General features: G+C 43.5%; 1 protein-coding gene across 2 annotated transcripts in view; it reads left to right on the top strand.

The window, feature by feature from the left end:
* FDXR (ferredoxin reductase) overlaps positions 1-20,566 on the top strand; it is a 50,060-nt gene that overhangs the window by 16,402 nt on the left and 13,092 nt on the right. For both annotated transcript variants that reach the window (XM_040435710.1, XM_040435711.1), the window contains exons 4-6: positions 10,771-10,893; positions 17,094-17,207; positions 19,332-19,433. In XM_040435710.1, coding sequence (XP_040291644.1) covers positions 10,771-10,893; positions 17,094-17,207; positions 19,332-19,433 — 339 coding nt within the window. The remainder of the gene's footprint in view (positions 1-10,770; positions 10,894-17,093; positions 17,208-19,331; positions 19,434-20,566) is intronic.

The raw sequence follows: 20,566 nt of genomic DNA, 5'->3' as shown, positions 1-20,566 counted from the left end.
TTATTGGGATTTTATGTGATAGACCAACACAAAGTAGTGTAAAGAAATAATGATACATGGTTTGAAAAATTTCTAATAAGTAAAAATCTTGAAAGTGTGGCGTGCTTTTGTATTCAGCCCCCCTGAGTCAATACTTTGTAGGACCACCTTTCGCTGCAATTACAGCTGCAAGTCTTTTGGGGTATGTCTCTACCAGCTTTCCACATCTAGAGGCTGAAAAATTTACGTATTCTTCTTTGCAAAATATCTGAAGCTCAGTCAGATTGGATGGAGAACGTCTGTGAACAGCGATTTTCAAGTCTTGCCATTGAGTCTCAATAGGATTTAGGTCTGGACTGTGACTGGGCCATTCTAACACATGAATACCATGTGTCACGGTGGCAATGGTGTTTTCAGGGTGATGGGCAGTGTTAGTTTTCTGCCACACATTGGATTAAGGCCCAAAAGTTAAATTTTGGTGTCATCTGACCAGAGCACCCTCTTCCACATGTTTGCTGTGTCCCCTGCATGGCATGTGGCAAACTGCAAATGGGACTTCTTATGGCTTGCTTTCAAAAACAGCTTTCTTCTTGCCACTCGTTCATAAAGACCAGATCTCCTTCAGAGTGACCAATTAGTGCTCTCCATGCCTGGGCTGTCAGTTTAGGTGGACGGCCATGTCTTGGTAGGTTTGCCGTTATGTCATACTCATTCCATTGTTGGATGATGAATTGAACAGTGCTCCCAATTCAGGATTATTTTGGTGGCTGTATATATTCCCCCTCCATATTCGGCTGAAATTATGAAGATGATTATTACATTTACGTCTAAGTTCCCGTCAGTCCCTATATTAATTGTGGGAGATTTTAACATGTATATTGACGGCTCTCTGGATAAATTCCACAATGGATCAGGAAATTACACTAATACCCCTACTTCTCTGGCAAGACTGCTATCGGAAGTAGATTTATGTGACATTTAGAGAACCATACATCCTGGTCGGCGTCAGTATTCATGTTACTCATCTTCGCACAACTCCTTATCCAGAATAGATTTAGCAATTGGATCCTCAGCCTTAGTAACACTGACAAAAGAGATCTCATATTTGCCTCGTAGTATATCTGACCATTCTCCACTATTGATTACGTTGGAAGTGGGGAGGCAATTACGTACTACTCGGCCTATCTGGCGTTTAAACCCATTTTGGTTATCGATAGTGGATACAGGAACTGATATCTCTAGGGCCATTACTGACTATTTAACTATTAATGTAGTTTCTGCACCGGTGGCGACTGTTTAGGACGCCCTAAAGGCGTATGTTAGGGGACTATATATTAAACATATTAGTATTAAAAAATCTAAGAGCCGAGTTCTGGATAGGGAGCTTTCAGATAGAGTTCCGCATTTAGAAGCTAAATTTGTAGAACAGCCCACATCGACTAATGAGGCACATTGGAAGGAAGCTCAAAAGCTTTTGAAAGAACACATTCAAACTAGGGCAGAGGATAAGCGTCTCTTTGTGATTCAGAGATACTTTGCTGAAGGGGAAAGTGCGAGTCACTTATTGGCTACTGTGACTAAAGCACAAGCTGGTCCTTCCTGTATAGCCTCAATTAGAGGAACTGGAGGACAACTAGTAACAGGAGATGAGAATATTCTGGGAGAGTTATAAGCTCATTTTAGGGAAGTGTATAGGTCCAGACTGGTCACCAATGCATCTGATAGAACTAACTATTTGGAAGGGATAAATATCCCAGTCTTATCTGAAGAGAATAGGTTGCTTCTTGATGAAGATATAGTGTTGGAGGAATTAGAAATGGCGCTGAACTCCATCCCTAATGAAAAGGCGCCGGGTGGGGATGGCATTCCTGGGGAATTCTATAAGAAACATGGGGAACTATTACTTCCGCAGCTTCTAACGGTTTTTAAAGATGCCTATCGAGAGGGTAGGTTGCCTTGCTCCATGAGAGAAGCGATAGTAGTAGTGATACCCAAATCAGGCAAAGACCCCTCACTTGTAGATTCCTATAGGCCCATCTCTCTCTCCTGACAGTGGATGTAAAACTTCTTGCTAAAGTTTTGGCCAATCGCTTAATTAGGGTTATTCAAACTATTTTCCACGATGATCAATCTGGATTCATGCCTGGAAAATCTACGGCCTTGAATCTTAGGCGATTATTCCTGAATCTCCAGCTGGAGGGAAGAGATGGACAGGATAGTAGAGCTGCTGTGGTCTCACTTGACGCTGCCAAAGCTTTTGACAGCGTCGAGTGGGAATATCTTTGGGCAGTCATGAATAGGATGGGCTTCGGATCGGGATTTCTAAGATGGGTCAAGCTTCTATATTATGAGCCTAGGGCTAGAATTAGCGTGAATGGTCAGCTGTCACCTGCAATAGCTCTGGAGAGGGGGACGAAGCAAGGCTGCCCGTTGTCTCCCCTATTGTTTGCGTTAGCAATAGAACCGTTTGCATGTCTCCTAAGGTCTACGCCACTGATAAGGGGGCTAGTGAGGGGCTCCATAGAAGAACGTGTATCTTCTTTTTTTTTTTTTTTTTTTTTTTTTTTATATTCTCATTATTGAAATGAGAGGTTCCATACAATACATATGCAGGTATTGAGTCATGGATGACATTTTTGTGGCAAACATCATTTTACATACAGATGTAATTACATGGTTCCCAAATCACATTTTCACAATTTTTTTGTCCCAAAACCCTTACCTTCCCTCCACCCTCTTCCCAAACCCTCCCTCTCTAATACAACCCAACTCATGAACACTAATCTGAGACTATATCGGTGACAGTATTTAACCCGTACAAGTGTACATCATACCTTACGCTTGAATATCCCTTGCATCGAACTATGCTTCCAACTTCCCCAATCTATTCGCTAGTTGCGATTCCAGGTACCATTTAGTCAGTTTGAAGGGGGCCATAAGTTCCTGAATTTTGCAACTCGACAATAGCTTCTCTATGAATCCCCTCCATTTTTTTATGAATTTCTCAATCAATCGCTCCTTGTCTTGTTCTACCTCTAGTCTTTCCAGATATAGAACATTCTTCATAGTCCCTACTATCTCATCCCATGATGGTACCTCGACTTCCAACCAGTGACGTGAAAGAGACTTCTTCACTGACATCAACAAAAGATGTACTCCTCCCTTCGTAACCACAGCCCCCAATTCCTCTTCCTGGTTTTTGGGTATATAATGGAAAATGCATTGCTGCGGCGTTAGTCCCACTATCTCTCCCCAGACCTCCTCTATTGTCTCCACTGACCGCTTGCCACAGCGATTGCACCTTGGGGCATTCCCATAAAGCATGCAACAGTCCAGCTTTCGGGAGAACGTGTATCTTTATACCCGGACGATATGCTGATCTATGTAGGTGATTTAGCTGACTCCATGGATTCTATAATCTCTATAATTTCGGAGTTTGGTGGCCAGTCTGGACTTCTCATAAATTGGGATAAATCAGTGATCCTCCCAATATCTTCGCAAGTGCAAACCCATAATGCCAATTTCTCTGAGCTCAAAGTAGTACACTCTTTTAAATACCTCGGAGTGATGGTATCGATGAACCCTGGTGATTATATCTCTAATAATCTAATACCTCTGATAGGAAAGTTCAAACGTAAGATTGCCACCTGGCACAAATTACCATTATCATTGGTAGGTAGAGGCAACTTGCTGAAGATGATTCTAATGCCCCAGCTGCTATATATTTTGCACAATTCCCCTGTATGGATTCCTGCACATTATTTTTATAAGATACAACAACTGTTTCGTTTTTTTATCTGGAAAAATAATAGAGGCAGGATCAAATACGAAACTCTACAGAGAAATAAAAATGCAGGTGGTTTGGCTCTACCCAACCCTATGCTATATTTTTTATCAGCCCAACTACAACACTTTAAGGGGTGGGGAGCGATGAGTGAATTGGGGGGGAAAAATGGTCGGCTGATGGGGTGGGTCTCGAATAGGTCTCCCCCCATTAGCAGCTATAGAAGGAGAAGTAAAAGGGGAAGTTGGGCATATTCCAATTCTACAACTTATGAGAAAAGTATGGGTTAAGGCAAAAAATATCTTAGGGATAGCGGGGCTAATGAATATCTCACCTTTATGGAACATCTCGGTGCTTCATGATTGATTGGCTTGAATGGGTATTCACAGTGGGAAAGTAAAGGGATATGGAATTTAGGCCATATTTACTCCAATGGGATCCTAAAGCAATACCAGCAGTTATGTTCTGAATTTGGGTTGCCCTCTACACAGTTCTACGAGTATTTGCAACTTAGGCATGCATTGGAATCTCAGTCCAAAACAACCACGGTGACGTTTGTATCTAATCAGATGTTAGGCGCAGCGGTTAATGCAGGACCGGTAAAGGGAGCGATTTCCATGATATATCAAACCTTGTTAGAGGACTTTCTTAAAGGATACCCCTCAAAAGTAGACAACACTGGGAAAGAGATGTGGGTAGCGTTACGGATGCGCAATGGGAGGAGGTGTTTATCCCTTAGTGAGGCGGCGCGGCTATCCCATTTGTACTTAATCTATAGAGTTTACAAGACCCTAGTGTTTTTATATAAAATAGGCTGTAGAGACAGTCCGGCTTGTCCGAAATGTGGAAGTGTTGAGGCAGATCTACTTCATATGTTGTGGGCATGCCCTTCATTGACCTCGTATTGGAAGGCTGTAGTACACCTAGTAAACAAGGTATATAGTGCCAATTTTACCCTAGACCCTAAGTTGTGCCTATTGGGCATAATACCGGAAGATAATCTACAATCTGTTATAGCAACTGGAATAGGGAGAATGTTATACCAGGCAAGGAAAACGTTAGCGGCAAAATGGATACAATCAATACCCCCAGATATCTCGGAATACGTTACTAGATTAAGTATGGTGATTCGCCTGGAAAGGGGAGTATACCAAAAAAGAAAAAATCTGTCCAAATTTGAGGCGATATGGGGAAGCTGGATTGATCATTCTGGATGCTGTAGTCCCTGGTTAGCGCTCACAAGAGGTTTATTGTGTGCTAGGTGAGTGTACGGAGTGTGGAGGTTAAGTATGAATTGGAAATAAAAATGGAAAAAAGATCACAGTGGTTATTGCATGTGCTATGTGTATTCCAAAAATGGTTGCAGGTCAGCTTAAAAGGAGTTAGGCCAGGGTATGGTTTTAAAGTGGGTATGGATGCTTGTTGGAGATATTCTATGTGCATGTATGAAATTGGAGGACAGTGTTGTGTGATGGATTGCTAATGAGGTTTACGGTGCCGACACCCCAGGGGAGGAGATGAAAGAAATGGAACTTGCTAATAGTGGAGGGCTTCGCGCTATTCACGGTTGGCATTGCTAAATATTACAGAAGGAATTGATGGGATTACCATAACTGTGTCCAGCTCTTGTAGGGTTAGAGGAGGGGGGGGGGGTTACCTGTTAATGGGAGGTTTTATTGACCACTTTAACCACCTCAGCCCCCAGTGCTTAAACACCCTTAATGACCAGGCCACTTTTTACACTTCTGACCTACACTACTTTAACCGTTTATTGCTCGGTCATGCAACTTACCACCCAAATTAATTTTACCTCCTTTTCTTCTCACTAATAGAGCTTTCATTTGGTGGTATTTCATTGCTGCTGACATTTTTACTTTTTTTGTTATTAATCGAAATTTAATGATTTTTTTGCAAAAAAATGACATTTTTCACTTTCAGTTGTAAAATTTTGCAAAAAAAACGACATCCATATATAAATTTTGCTCTAAATTTATTGTTCTACATGTCTTTGATAAAAAAAAATGTTTGGGTAAAAAAAAAATGGTTTGGGTAAAAGTTATAGCGTTTACAAACTATGGTACAAAAATGTGAATTTCCGCTTTTTGAAGCAGCTCTGACTTTCTGAGCACCTGTCATGTTCCCTGAGGTTCTACAATGCCCAGACAGTACAAACACCCCACAAATGACCCCATTTCGGAAAGTAGACACCCTAAGGTATACGCTGATGAGCATAGTGAGTTCATAGAACTTTTTATTTTTTGTCACAAGTTAGCGGAAAATGATGATTTTTTTTTTTATTTTTTCTTACAAAGTCTCATATTCCACTAACTTGTGACAAAAAATAAAAACTTCCATGAACTCATTATGCCCATCAGCGAATACCTTGGGGTGTCTTCTTTCCAAAATGGGGTCACTTGTGGGGTAGTTATACTGCCCTGGCATTCTAGGGGCCCAAATGTGTGGTAAGTAGTTTGAAATCAAAATGTGTAAAAAATGGCCGGTGAAATCCGAAAGGTGCTCTTTGGAATGTGGGCCCCTTTGCCCACCTAGGCTGCAAAAAAGTGTCACACATGTGGTATCTCCGTACTCAGGAGAAGTTGGGCAATGTGTTTTGGGGTGTCATTTTACATATACCCATGCTGGGTGAGAGAAATATCTTGGCAAAAGACAACTTTTCCAATTTTTTTATACAAAGTTGGCATTTGACCAAGATATTTATCTCACCCAGCATGGGTATATGTAAAATGACACCCCAAAACACATTGCCCAACTTCTCCTGAGTACGGAGATACCACATGTGTGACACTTTTTTGCAGCCTAGGTGGGCAAAGGGGCCCACATTCCAAAGAGCACCTTTTGGATTTCACCGGCCATTTTTTACACATTTTGATTTCAAAATACTTCCCACACATTTGGGCCCCTAGAATGCCAGGGCAGTATAACTACCCCACAAGTGACCCCATTTTGGAAAGAAGACACCCCAAGGTATTCCGTGATGGGCATAGTGAGTTCATGGAAGTTTTTATTTTTTGTCACAATTTAGTGGAATATGAGACTTTGTAAGGAAAAAAAATTAAAAAAAATCATCATTTTCCACTAACTTGTGACAAAAAATGTGTTTAGCGGAATGTGTTTAGCGGAAAATGATGATTTTTTATTTTTTTTTCTTACAAAGTCTCATATTCCACTAACTTGTGACAAAAAATAAAAACTACCATGAACTCACTATGCCCATCAGCGAATACCTTGGGGTATCTTCTTTCCAAAATGGGGTCACTTGTGGGGTAGTTATACTGCCCTGGGATTCTAGGGGCCCTAATGTGTGGTAAGTAGTTTGAAATTAAAATCTGTAAAAAATGGCCGGTGAAATCCGAAAGGCTGCAAAAAAGTGTCACACATCTGGTATCCCCGTACTCAGGAGAAGTTGGGCAATGTGTTTTGGGGTGTCATTTTACATATACCCATGCTGGGTGAGATAAATATCTCGGTCAAATGCCAACTTTGTATAAAAAAATGGGAAAAGTTGTCTTTTGCCAAGATATTTCTCTCACCCAGCATGGGTATATGTAAAACGACACCCCAAAACACATTGCCCAACTTCTCCTGAGTACGGGGATACCAGATGTGTGACACTTTTTTGCAGCCTAGGTGGGCAAAGGGGCCCACATTCCAAAGAGCACCTTTCGGATTTCACCGGCCATTTTTTACAGATTTTGATTTCAAACCACTTCTCACGCATTCGGCCCCTAAAATGCCAGGGCAGTATAACTACCCCACAAGTGACCCCATTTTGGAAAGAAGACACCCCAAGGTATTTCGTGATGGGCATAGTGAGTTCATGGAAGTTTTTATTTTTTGTCACAATTTAGTGGAATATGAGACTTTGTAAGGGAAAAAAAATTAAAAAAATCATCATTTTCCGCTAACTTGTGACAAAAAATAAAAAATTCGAGGAACTCACCATGCCCCTCACGGAATACCTTGGGGTGTCTTCTTTCCAAAATGGGGTCACTTGTGGGGTAGTTATACTGCCCTGGCATTCTAGGGGCCCTAATGTGTGGTAAGTAGGTAAATGACCTGTGAAATCCGAAAGGTGCTCTTTGGAATGTGGGCCCCTTTGCCCAGCTAGGCTGCAAAAAAGTGTCACACATGTGGTATCGCCGTATTCAGAAAAAGTTGGGCAATGTGTTTTGGGGTGTCTTTTTACATATACTCATGCTGGGTGAGAGAAATATCTCGGCAAAAGACAACTTTTCCCATTTTTTATACAAAGTTGGCATTTGAGCAAGATATTTATCTCACCCAGCATGGGTATATGTAAAATGACACCCCAAAACACATCGCCCAACTTCTCCTGAGTACGGCGATACCAGATGTGTGACACTTTTTTGCAGCCTAGATGCGCAAAGGGGCCCACATTCCTTTTATGAGGGCATTTTTAGACATTTGGATCCCAGACTTCTTCTCACGCTTTAGGGCCCCTAGAATGCCAGGGCAGTATAAATACCCCACATGTGACCCCATTTTGGAAAGAAGACACCCCAAGGTATTCAATGAGGGGCATGGCGAGTTCATAGAAATATTTTTTTTTTGGCACAAGTTAGCGGAAATTTATATTTTATTTTTTTTTCTCACAAAGTCTCCCTTTCCGCTAACTTGGGACAAAAATTTCAATCTTTCATGGACTCAATATGCCCCTCACGGAATACCTTGGGGTGTCTTCTTTCCGAAATGGGGTCACATGTGGGGTATTTATACTGCCCTGGCATTCTAGGGGCCCTAAAGCGTGAGAAGAAGTCTGGAATATAAATGTCTAAAAATTTTTACGCATTTGGATTCCGTGAGGGGTATGGTGAGTTCATGTGAGATTTTATTTTTTGACACAAGTTAGTGGAATATGAGACTTTGTAAGAAAAAATATATATATTTCCGCTAACTTGGGCCAAAAAAATGTCTGAATGGAGCCTTACAGGGGGGTGATCAATGACAGGGGGGTGATCAATGACAGGGGGGTGATCAGGGAGTCTATATGGGGTGATCACCCCCGTCATTGATCACCCCCCTGTAAGGCTGCATTCAGATGTCCGTATGTGTTTTGCTGATCCGATCCATGTATCAGTGGATCCGTAAAAATCATACGGACATCTGAATGCAGCCTTACAGGGGGGTTAACAATGACAGGGGGGTGATCAGGGAGTCTATATGGGGTGATCAGGGGTGAATAAGGGGTTAATAAGTGACGGGGGGGGTATAGTGTAGTGTGGTGCTTGGTGCTACATATTGCTGAGCTACCTGTGTCCTCTGGTGGTCGATTCAAACAAAAGGGACCACCAGAGGACCAGGTAGCAGGTATATTAGACGCTGTTATCAAAACAGCGCCTAATATACCTGTTAGGGGTTAAAAAAATCGCATCTCCAGCCTGCCAGCGAACGATCGCCGCTGGCAGGCTGGAGATCCACTCTCTTACCTTCCGATCCTGTGAACGCGCGCGCCTGTGTGCGCGCGCTCACAGGAAATCTTGCGTCTCGCGAGATGACGCACGGATGCGTCCAGGAGGAATGAATCAACCACCTTCCGGACGCATCCGTGCGTTACATGGTCGGGAGGTGGTTAAGGGTGTTTATATTGTAAGACTATATGCTTGGATATATCACTTGACTATGTATTCATATGTTTTGTTCTACATTTATTGTATGTATCTGACAATGGATATACTTTTTGTCTACAAGCATGACATAATGATGTTAAAAAGATTGAAAAACCATAATAAAGAACTATCTGATTAAAAAAATATTCTCTAACAAACTTCTGAGGCCTTCACAGAACAGCAGAATAAATTACACACAGGACTCGATTTACTAATTAGGTGACTTCTGAAGGCAATTGGTCACACTAGATTTCTTTAGGGCTATCGGAGTACAGGGGCTGAATACAAAAGCACGTCACACTTTTCAGATTTAGATTTTTTCAAAATTTTTAAAACCATGTATCATTCTCTCTTCACAAATACTTGCTACTTTGTGTTAGTCTGTCAGATAAAATCCCAATATAATACATTTAAGTTTGTGGGTGTAATGTGAAAAAAATGTGGAAAAGTTCAAGGGGTATGAATACTTTTTCAAGGCACTGTATGTGGAGGGGGATAGGAGGAAGAAGCAGCTGCAGAGAGAAAGCGAGAGTGAGTGACACACTTGAGATGCCCCTGCTGGCTCCAGCAAGTTTTCTATCTCACCCCAGTGCTGAATTCACAGCAACACTGCTTTGGTACTGCTGTATAATGTCATCCATGCTGCTGCTTTTGAGGGCATGCTACAGTGTGATAGGGCAGAAGGATTTCCTCTTCTATGGTCTCCAGCTCTTGCCTCCTCTTCCTCACTCCACTTTCCATAGACTCCTATGGGCAACAGTAACCTGCTCTCTCATTGAAGCGAAAGCGCCATCTCTTCTTTGAAAATGAATGTAATCAGTGAGTCCAGAGTAAGTGATCAGTGCAAGAGGATGAGGGGAGGAGCCTGATAAGTGTAGAAAGAGGCATTTTTCTCTAAAAGATGTTTGAGGGAGTTTATCTTCGCTTGTACTATTCGTTTATGAAAAGGTGTATATTTAGAGGTACACTTTAAAATTTGAACTGCAGAGATGTTGTTGGAATAATAAAAAAATATTAAACTTATTAGCAAGCCCCTCAGATCCAGCGCCACCGCTCACTGGACTCGGTATATGGTCCCAGGTATTGTCTGCAGCAGTCACGTACAGTATATTGGACGTCACCGCTGCAGCCAAGACAATGTGTAACTGCTGCAGCCCCAGGGGACCTAGTGGCGGCACTTCTTCACCTTTTATTTCTAGTCCCTACATCTACAATTGCCAACATCTGGACTTATAGCCAGGTCTGAGAAAGTGTCACTTACCAGGGAGAAATTACCAGATTGTACACGTCAGTGGGGAAGCACGCAGTTCATTACTGTTTAATTCAATGCATTTATTCTGCTTCTTTATCTCCATACAGAATGTTATTAACACTTTTACACAAACTGCCAAATCTGAGCGCTGCAACTTCTTAGGAAATGTGACAGTCGGAAGAGATGTGACCGTCGAGGAGCTGCAGGAAGCCTATCATGCTGTAGTGCTGGTGAGTGCTGAGAGTCAATTAAAGGGTACTTGAAATGTTGCTGGTGTTTTTTTTCTCTCCCATTAGTTTAAAGGGGTCATCCAGCCACCTCATATTTAAAAAAAAGAAAAGAAAGAAATTAGAATGCTATAAAATAGTAAACAAAATAATACCTTGCCCATCCGCCTCTGCTCCTGTGCCGCCTCCTTTCAGTTCCTCCACCAGCCTCTGTTCTTCTTGCTCCAGTGATGATTTGTGTGTGACCACAGCAGCTATAGCGGCGGCATGTCGGCACCAGTGAGATCACCATTAGTAATTGGCTGCAGCAGTCACATCTGTGTCGATGAGCAGAGATCCATAGGGGACCCTCGAAGCATTGGGAATGGTTAAGACAAGTATTACTACTTTTTTTATTTTGTGGCCTTCTAAGTTTGCTTTTTAATTAGGTGGCTGAACAACCCCTTTAAACCTTTAGCCGGGAGACTCATCTGACGGACCATACTATATCGGTACTATAGCTAACGGAACCATACGACACGCAAAGCCTCTGCTGCAAAGTAGATACTGTATGTAGTGCAGCTGTGTCAAACATCTGAAGGGGATGAGAATGGCAGTGATATTGAGGTACTTATTAGGCCTAGTTCACACTTCAGTTATTTGGTCAGTGATTTCCATCTGTGACTGTGAGCCCAAACCAGGTGCAGGTCAAATACACATAACAGGAGCAGATGTTCCCACTATATCTCATCTCTGTGGAGGCTCCAGTCCTGGAGTTGGCTCACAATCACTGATGGAAATCACTGACCAAACTCTGATGTGTGAATAAGGCCTTTAAAGAGGTTTTCGAGGATTTAATAATTGATGACCTATTGCTAGGATAAGCCATCAATGTTAGATTGGTGGGGGCGGAGCTGTGTAGTTTCGGCACCAGAGCTACTCCCGAACACTTGATCGTGGTGGTGTGAGGCATCGGGCCCCCGCCGATCTGATATCAGTTGTTAAAGGGCATCTGTCAGCAGATTTGTACCTATGACACTGGCTGACCTGTTACATGTGCGCTTGGCAGCTGAAGACATCTGTGTTGGTCCCATGTTCATATGTGCCCGCATTGCTGAGAAAAATGAAGTTGTAATATATGCATGTGAGCCTCTAGGAGCAACGGGGGCGTTGCCGTTACACCTAGAGGCTCTGCTCTCTCTGCAACTGCCACGCCCTCTCCATTTTGATTGATAGGACCAGGCAGTGAAAACGTCATCACACCTGGCCCTGGCGATTAAAGTGCAGAGGGCGCGTCAGTTGCAGAGAGAGAGAGAAGAGTCTCTAGGAGTGAAGGCAACGCCCCCGTTGCTCCTAGATTCTCATTTGCATATATTAAAACATCATTTTTCTCAGCAATGCGGGCACATATGAACGTGGGATCAATACAGATGCCTTCCAAGTGCAACACATCAGCCAGTTTCTTAGGTACAAATCTGCTGACAGATGCCCTTTAAATCCTGGAGAGCCCTTTTAACCCTTTCTCGACCAGTGCCGTAATAGTACGGCGCTGGCCGGTTCTTTAAAGATGGCGCCCACTCCTGATTGCTGCGGGCGCCATAGCCGCGGGTGGCCATCTGCTTCTTATAGCAGACTCCCGCGGCTCATGTCGGCAACCGGCAGTAATGCCGATCGCGGACATTTAACCCCTCAGATGTCGTGGTCAATCCTGACTACGGCATCTGAGTGCGCTGAAAACCGAAATTGCGCGCTTTCGGTGGTGCTCCAGCTCCCCCGTGGGGCGATCGGAGGAGCCAGAGCTTGTGTGCAGCAGCCCCTGCCTTTGTGAATGACAGGAGGCTGCTGCAAAGTATTTCCTATGGAGCCCTTGCCTGTAATAGGGCTCCATAGGAAAGTAGTAAAATCATCATAGACTCCAATGCAAGTGCATTGGAGTCTATGATAATAGCAATCAGATGATTGATTGTTATAGTTCAGAAGTGTAAAAAAATAAAATAAAAAAACATAAAAATTCAAATCGCACCCCCTTTTCTCAAATTAAAACTAAAAAAAGTTAAAAAAAAAATACACATCATGGGTGTTGCGATGTGCGAAAACGCTCATAGTATAAAAATATATTCCCCATACGGCAAACAGCAAAACAGAAAAAAGCGTCAAAAAGGCCGATTCGCCGTTTTTGGTCGCTTCATTTTATACAGAAAATTACTGTATTTTTCGCCCTTTAAGATGCACCTGCCCATAAGACGCACCTAGGATTTAGAGGAAGACAATAAGAAAAAAAATATTTTTCATTATACCTCAGGTCAGACCACCAATCAGACCCCCAATGTTAATAAGACCTAAGCTGACAGCCCCAATCAAACCCCCAATGTTAATAAGACCCCCAATCAGACCTCAGATAAGAGCCCCATGCCTTTCATCAGCCTCCATGTCTCTCATCAGCCCCTATGCCTCTCATCAGCCCCATATCAGCCCCCATATCAGTCCTTATGCCTCTTATTAGCCCCCATTATCAGCCTTATGTTATGCCTCTCATCACCCCCATTGCCTCATCCCTAAGCAGCCTTATAACATAGTAACATAGTAACATAGTACATAAGGCCGAAAAAAGACATTTGTCCATCCAGTTCGGCCTGTCATCCTACAAGTTGATCCAGAGGAAGGCAAAAAAACCCTGTGAGGTAGAAGCCAATTTTCCTCACTTTAGGGGAATAAAAAATTCCTTCCCGACTCCAATCAGGCAATCAGAATAACTCCCTGGATCAACGACCCCTCTCTAGTAGCTATAGCCTGTAATATTATTACACTCCAGAAATACATCCAGGCCCCTCTTGAATTCCTTTATTGTACTCACCATCACCACCTCCACAGGCAGAGAGTTCCATAGTCTCACTGCTCTTACCGTAAAGAACCCTTTTCTATGTTTGTGTAGAAACCTTCTTTCCTCCAAACGCAGAGGATGTCCCCTCGTCACAGTCACAGTCCTGGGGATAAATAGATGATGGGATAGATCTCTGTACTGCCCCCTGATATATTTATACATAGTAATTAGATCTCCCCTCAGTCGTCTTTTTTCTAACGTGAATAACCCTAATTTTGATAATCTTTCAGGGTACTGTAGTTGCCCCATTCCAGTTATTACTTTAGTTGCCCTCCTCTGGACCCTCTCCAGCTCTGCTATGTCTGCCTTGTTTACAGGAGCCCAGAACTGTACACAGTACTCCATGTGGGGTCTGACCAGTGATTTGTAAAGTAGTAGGAATATGTTCTCATCACGGGCATCTATGCCCCTTTTGATGCAACCCATTATCTTATTGGCCTTGGCAGCCGCTGCCTGACACTGTTTTTTGCAGCTTAGTTTGCTGTTTATTAAAATTCCTAGATCCTTTTCCATGTCAGTGTTACCGAGTGTTTTACCATTTAGTATGTACGGGTGACTTGCATTATTCCTTCCCATGTGCATAACTTTACATTTGTCAGTGTTAAACCTCATCTGCCACTTATCTGCCCAAGCCTCCAATCTATCCAGATCCCTCTGTAGTAGTATACTGTCCTCTTCAGTGTTAATTACTTTACACAGTTTAGTGTCATCTGCGAAAATTGATATTTTACTATGCAAGCCTTCTACAAGATCATTAATAAATATATTGAAGAGAATAGGGCCTAATACTGACCCCTGAGGTAATACTGACCCCTGAGGTAATACTGACCCCTGAGGTATGTTTTATAAAATAAAAAAACACTTACCTCTCCTGCTCCCGGCCGCCGCCGCTCCTCTCCTCCAGCACGCTCTTCTTTCTCCTGCTGACAGCTGTGTGTCACAGAGTCCCCTCACGCTGTGCGCAGCCTTCACAGCCGAGGACCAGGAAGCGGTGAGTAAAGAGCCTTCACCGCTTCCTCCGGTACTAATGAGCGCTTCCATAACTTTTGGCGGGGGGAAAATGCGTCTTATGGGGCGAAAAATACGGTAAAAAACCACATCATGCCAGTCATTCACAAGTGGCTCGGAGGGTGGGTTCCTGCACCAACAGAGGCCAGGTTCACAATTGTCCAGCCATGGCACAGTTCTGGAGGAGGAGGATGATGATGAGGAGGAGCCGTGTTCACAGCACGGTGGCACCCAAAGCAGCTCATGGGCATCACTGGACCATGGTTAGGGGGATACAGAGGACACAGACGATACACCTCCCACAGAGGACAGCATGTCGTTGCCTTTGGGCAGCCTGGCACACATGAGCGACTACATGCTGCAGTGCCTACACATTGACCGTCGAGTTGCCCACATTCTAACCAGTGCTGATTACTGGGTGGCCACCCTGCTGTATCCCCGCTACAAGGACAATGTACCGTCCTTAATTCCAACACTGGAGCGTGATCAGAAGATGCGCGAGTACAAGCGCACGCTGATAGACACGCTGCTGATGGCATTCCCATCTGACAGCGGGGGCTCAGTGGAAGCACAAGGCAAAATCAGAGGAGGAGGAAGAACTCGCCAATGCACCTGGGGCACCGCCAGCACCTCACAAGGGAGAGTTAGCATGGCCGAAATGTGGAAAAGCTTTGTCAGCACGCCACACCAACCAGCACCACCAGCTGATACAGAACGTCTTAGCAGGAGGCAGCATTTCAGTAATGTGGTGGAGCAGTATGTGTGCACATGCCTATACGTACTGACTGATGGGTCTGCCCCATTCAACTTCTGGGTCTCCAAATTGGGCACATGGCCCGAGCTTGCCCTTTACACCTTGGAGTTGCTGGCCTGCCCTGCAGCCAGTGTATTGTCCGAACATGTGTTTAGCACGGCATGGGGCCTCATCACAGACAAGCGCAGCCGCCTGTCCACTGCCAACGTGGACAAGCTCACGTTCATTAAAATGAACCAGGCATGGATTCCACAGGACTTGTCCGTACCTTGTGCAGAATAGACATGTATACCGGCCGCACCCAGCCATTGTTATACTGCAGCGCACTTTCTCTTTGCATTCTCTTTTCTAGTTCCTAATGTTTTGGGGATATTCCCAAATTTATAAAAAATAAATAAAGGAAAAAAACAACAAAAAAAGTGTTGGCTACCGCCTCCTCCTCCACCGCCGCTTCCAACTACACCACCACTGTGAGCGCTGCGATTGGACAGCACTACAGCCAGGGAGAGCCAGAATAAAAAGTGATCAAAAAGTCATACACACACCCAGAATGGTATCAATGAAAAGTTCAGATCGCCCGCAAAAAATGAGCCCCCATACAGCTCCGAACACATGATTGCAAAAAAGTTACAGGGGTCAAAATATGGCGACAAAAAAATAAAACAGATTTTGTTTTTTTTTCCCACTTTAAATTTTTTTTAAAACTAGCAAAACGCAAGAAAAACTATACATATAAGGTATCGCCGGATTCGTACTGACCTGTAGAATAAAAGTGGTCAGTTTTATCTCACATCGAACGTCGTAAATAAAAAACCCGTAGAACTGTGGTTGAATTGCTTTTTTTTTGCCATTTCACCCCATTTGAATTTTTTTTTCTCGCTTCCCACTACATCATATGCAATATTAAATGGTGGCGTTGGAAAGTATAACTTGTCCCGCAAAAAACAAGCCCTCATATGGCTATGTGAACAGACAAATAAAAAAAAAGTTATGGCTCTGGGAAGGCAGGGAGCGCAAAATGAAAACGCAAAAAAAAAAAACGACCTCCGGGGGTGAAGGGGTTAAAGAGGAAAGCTAGTGGCTGCAATTGTTTTGGGTCCATATAATTACGTGTACCATATGTAAATGGAGAATGTTAGCCATCCTTAAGGGCCCTTTACACCGGCCGAGAATCCCACAGATAATTGCTAATGAGCGTTCATAGGCAAGCTCGTGAGCAATTCCCTGGCAGTGTAAAAATGCCGCCGATCATCCGATGAACAAGCAAAATGCATAATTCATGCGGACACAAAATTCTTCATTTGCCGTCTAAACAGCCTCTGGCATCAGTGGTTTTGGTACATGTGATCGCTACCTGAGTAGTAAATATTGCCCCCCATGTACTTGCACTCTTGATCCAGCTGAGCGTGCATGTGTTCTCAATAATGAGAGGGCAACTCTGGTAGCCGCTTATCTCCACAGAAGACAAACGCCCGACTATCCAATTCTGTGTCGCCCTTTACGTCTCTATGAAGCTGCCATGCCTGTGACCTGACTAAACCCGACGTTTTTGTGTTTCTCTCTACGTATTGTCTCCCTCAGAGCTATGGAGCAGAAGATAAGAGGGAGCTGGGGATCCCCGGAGAGCAGCTTCAAGGGGTGTATTCAGCCAGAGACTTTGTCGGCTGGTACAATGGACTTCCAGACAATAGACATGTAAGTCGTCGCCAGAGACGTATCCCTGCGCGGTTTTAGTTCTTTTTATGCCTGTTTAATAGAGAAAAAGATTTACAAGCATAAATGTGACCCGAGTCAAAAAGAGATTCCGATTTCTAAGTCTTGGTCTCCAGGCATTGCTGGATCAAAATCTGAAGCGGAAGAAATCTGTACGTTCATTTGTTTAGTAGATTTTCGTACGGTCTCGTCCCATCTACTTTATTATTGAGAGAGTAGATGTAGGTTGTGTACCGTTATGGGGAAGATCCACGGTCTGGAATGAGGGGCTATTGTAAATCACTCCTAACAATAGAGTAATATTATTATATATAAATAATAGGGGCCACGAAAGCCGCGCTGCGCTTCTTAAATCACTCTCTTTTATACAGTGATACATGGTTTGCCAATAGGCATGTGCTGTGTGTGCATATGGATGAGTGCGATCCCCGCGGCAGTGGCCCCTGAGGGACTGAATTTTAACACTGTTGACTTTCTCACAAAAAGCGTCAGTAATGCAAGGCTACATTCACATCAGCTGTTTTTACAACCATTGCAGTCTATCAGGTTATTCACGTAGCGGCCTTCCAAAAATTTGAAAAAACTGCTAACCCTGTTCACTTAAAGGGATTTTCCAGCAAAAAAATAATAATTCCTTAAAGGGTTTTTTTTGTTAATAATTACATGTCATCTAATGTCTGCCTGCGTCTTCAAACACAAGATTCCTACTTACCTGCTCCATGCTGCCTGTGTCCATGTACCCCAGACAGTTAGAGCCTACAATAACCCAAAAACCGAACCTCACTCACCAACTTACTGCAACTTGTACAAAAAAAGAGCAAGGATTTAACAAGGTAAAAAAATCTCATTTTATTTGTTATAAATCACATGAACATTACAGGTGAGACTCAAAAGGGACAGAACATGGAGACTGGGCCACAAAAGTGCTCTGCAATGTGGAGAATCACAATGGGGGATAATGTGACCATATACAGCAGGTAACAGACAATAAACAGAAGCTGTGAACATTGGAGTAGTTGCGGGTGCAATTGCTGTCCCCTAGTGTTGAACAACTACCTAGCTCTTATTCACAGCGTCCCAGCAATGGATGCTGTAGGGTATAATTGGACGGTGCAATACTACTCATAAAGATGGCATATAACAATAACTGTAAGTCACTAGTCCCACCCTAATACAGATACCATGTTACCTACCCATGTTGCTGCTGAAAAATGGTGACACAGTTCCCCCACTGCTTCGACCTCAACACGTGTTTCGCCACGTAGGCTTCGTCAGGAGGTACCCCAGACATCCGGCATTGCATGGGCATTTTCACGTGCTCCATTGCAGCCAATGATTGGCTTCAGCAGGGATGTGGCCACAAGCAGCACGTTGCTACTGAAGCCAGTCATTGGCTGCAGTGGAGCATGTAACCATGCATCGCTGGATTCAAACACTCCAGGGACCGGAACATGGACACGGCGGGGGACCAGCGCGGCGTGGAACAGGTGAATAGGAATCTTCTGTTTTAGGAGGCGGGTTACGAGCACTAGATCAAATCTAATTATTACTGGAAAAGCCCTTTAAATGTAACAAGCAAGTTTTCCACAATGCCCCGATCCTCAGATATGCCCTCCGGTCCCAGGTCCTGACATCTCCCAAGCCAGAATGGAGCAGTAGGGAGCAGTTAAGTATAGATTTTTTCACAGGTACGGCCGGGGGAGGAGGAATAAAAAAAAAAATATAATAATAATCCTGGACAGCCCTACGTCATTATAGGGAACCATTCAACACGGTGCCTGATCTGTAGTATGGTGTAGAGCAGGAGGAGCTGAGAAGATTTATATACAGTTTTGTTGGAAAGGATTTGGGATACCTCTTCATTTATTGATGTAAAACTGCAAATTTTGGCTTAGGAGTCCAGTAGGCTGTCCTATCAGTGATTGACAGCTATCTCTGTATCTCATTAGGATAGCCCATTGGACTACTAAGCCAAAATTTGCAGTTTTACATCAATAAATGAAGAGGTATCCCAAATCTTTTCCCACAAAACTGTACAAAATCTGCTCAGCTCCTCCTGCTCTAGAACATGACGTCCTCAGATAAGTGATGTTCTCTATGTTATAGTTGTCCCCAGATCTGAGCAGCGAGACGGCTGTCATCTTAGGACAAGGAAATGTTGCACTGGACATTGCAAGAATGCTGCTTTCCCCTCTTGAACTGTTAAAGGTGAGTGAACACTTAAAGGGGTTGTCTCACTTCAGCAAATTGCATTTATCATGTAGAGAAAGTTACTACGAGGCACTTACTAATGTATTGTGATTATCCATATTGCCTCCTTTGCTGGCTGGATTCATTCTTCTACCACATTGTACACTGCTCGTTTTCAGGGAGTACAGGCGACCGCTACAGCTACGAGATGGGAGCTGCTCCGCATACATGCCTTTGGGTGCTCCCATGGTCTCGCCCACCAGAGAGGCCGGTGCTTTTTCCTATACTGTGTAAGCATGACCACCTCTGTTGGATTCCATGGTAGTTGTCATCACTGGAAACAATTAGTGTACATTGTGATGGAAAAATGAATCCAGCCAACAAAGGGGGCAATATGGACAATTACAATACATTAGTAAGTGCCTTGTATTAAAGGGGTTATCCCATGACTTAAAAATTTAAAATCATACATAATCTAGTACATGATAGTCTCTTTCTACCAAAGCTAGAACCAGCCCTGTACCTCACATGGATCCAGAGATCTCCCCGTTCATTGCTCTGCTAGATTTATATCAAGCTGCCCGCTCAAGGGGAGTGTCTTTCCTGCTGCAGCTAAGGGGGCGTGTCTCAGCTCTCCCTATCACTGCTCAGGGGGCGTGTCTCAGCTCTCCCTATCACAGTTCAGGGGGCGTGTCTCAGCTCTCCCTATCACAGCTCAGGAGGCAGTTGAAGGATAAGACTGAGCATGTGCGGCCTTCTCAGTGAGCAGGACAAAGAAATAAGAAAAAGAACAAACAGATAAATTTTATTGAATAACTCAGTGGCTATGCTAAATTTCTAGTTACTTGCAATTACAAAATAATTCAAATCCAAGTGCTGGTTTGAAAACTATAGAAAAATTTTTCGTGGAAAACCCTTTTAACTGTCTACATGACAAATGCCATTTGCTGAGGTGAGACAACCCCTATAAAGGACTAATTTAACATTAGAAAAACATGGCTGCTTTCTTCCAGAAACAGCACCACAGGTTGTGTAAGGTATTGCAGCTCAACTACTTTAACTTCAGTGAAGCTCCATGGGCAGGTTCGGCACTATTTCTACAGGAGAGCAGCCATGTTTTTCTAACCCTGGATAACTCCTTTAAGTTTGTC

The sequence above is a fragment of the Bufo bufo genome, chromosome 6 (genome assembly GCF_905171765.1).
Source record: "Bufo bufo chromosome 6, aBufBuf1.1, whole genome shotgun sequence".
NCBI lineage: Eukaryota > Metazoa > Chordata > Amphibia > Anura > Bufonidae > Bufo > Bufo bufo.
This window is presented reverse-complemented; position numbering and strand designations above follow the sequence as displayed.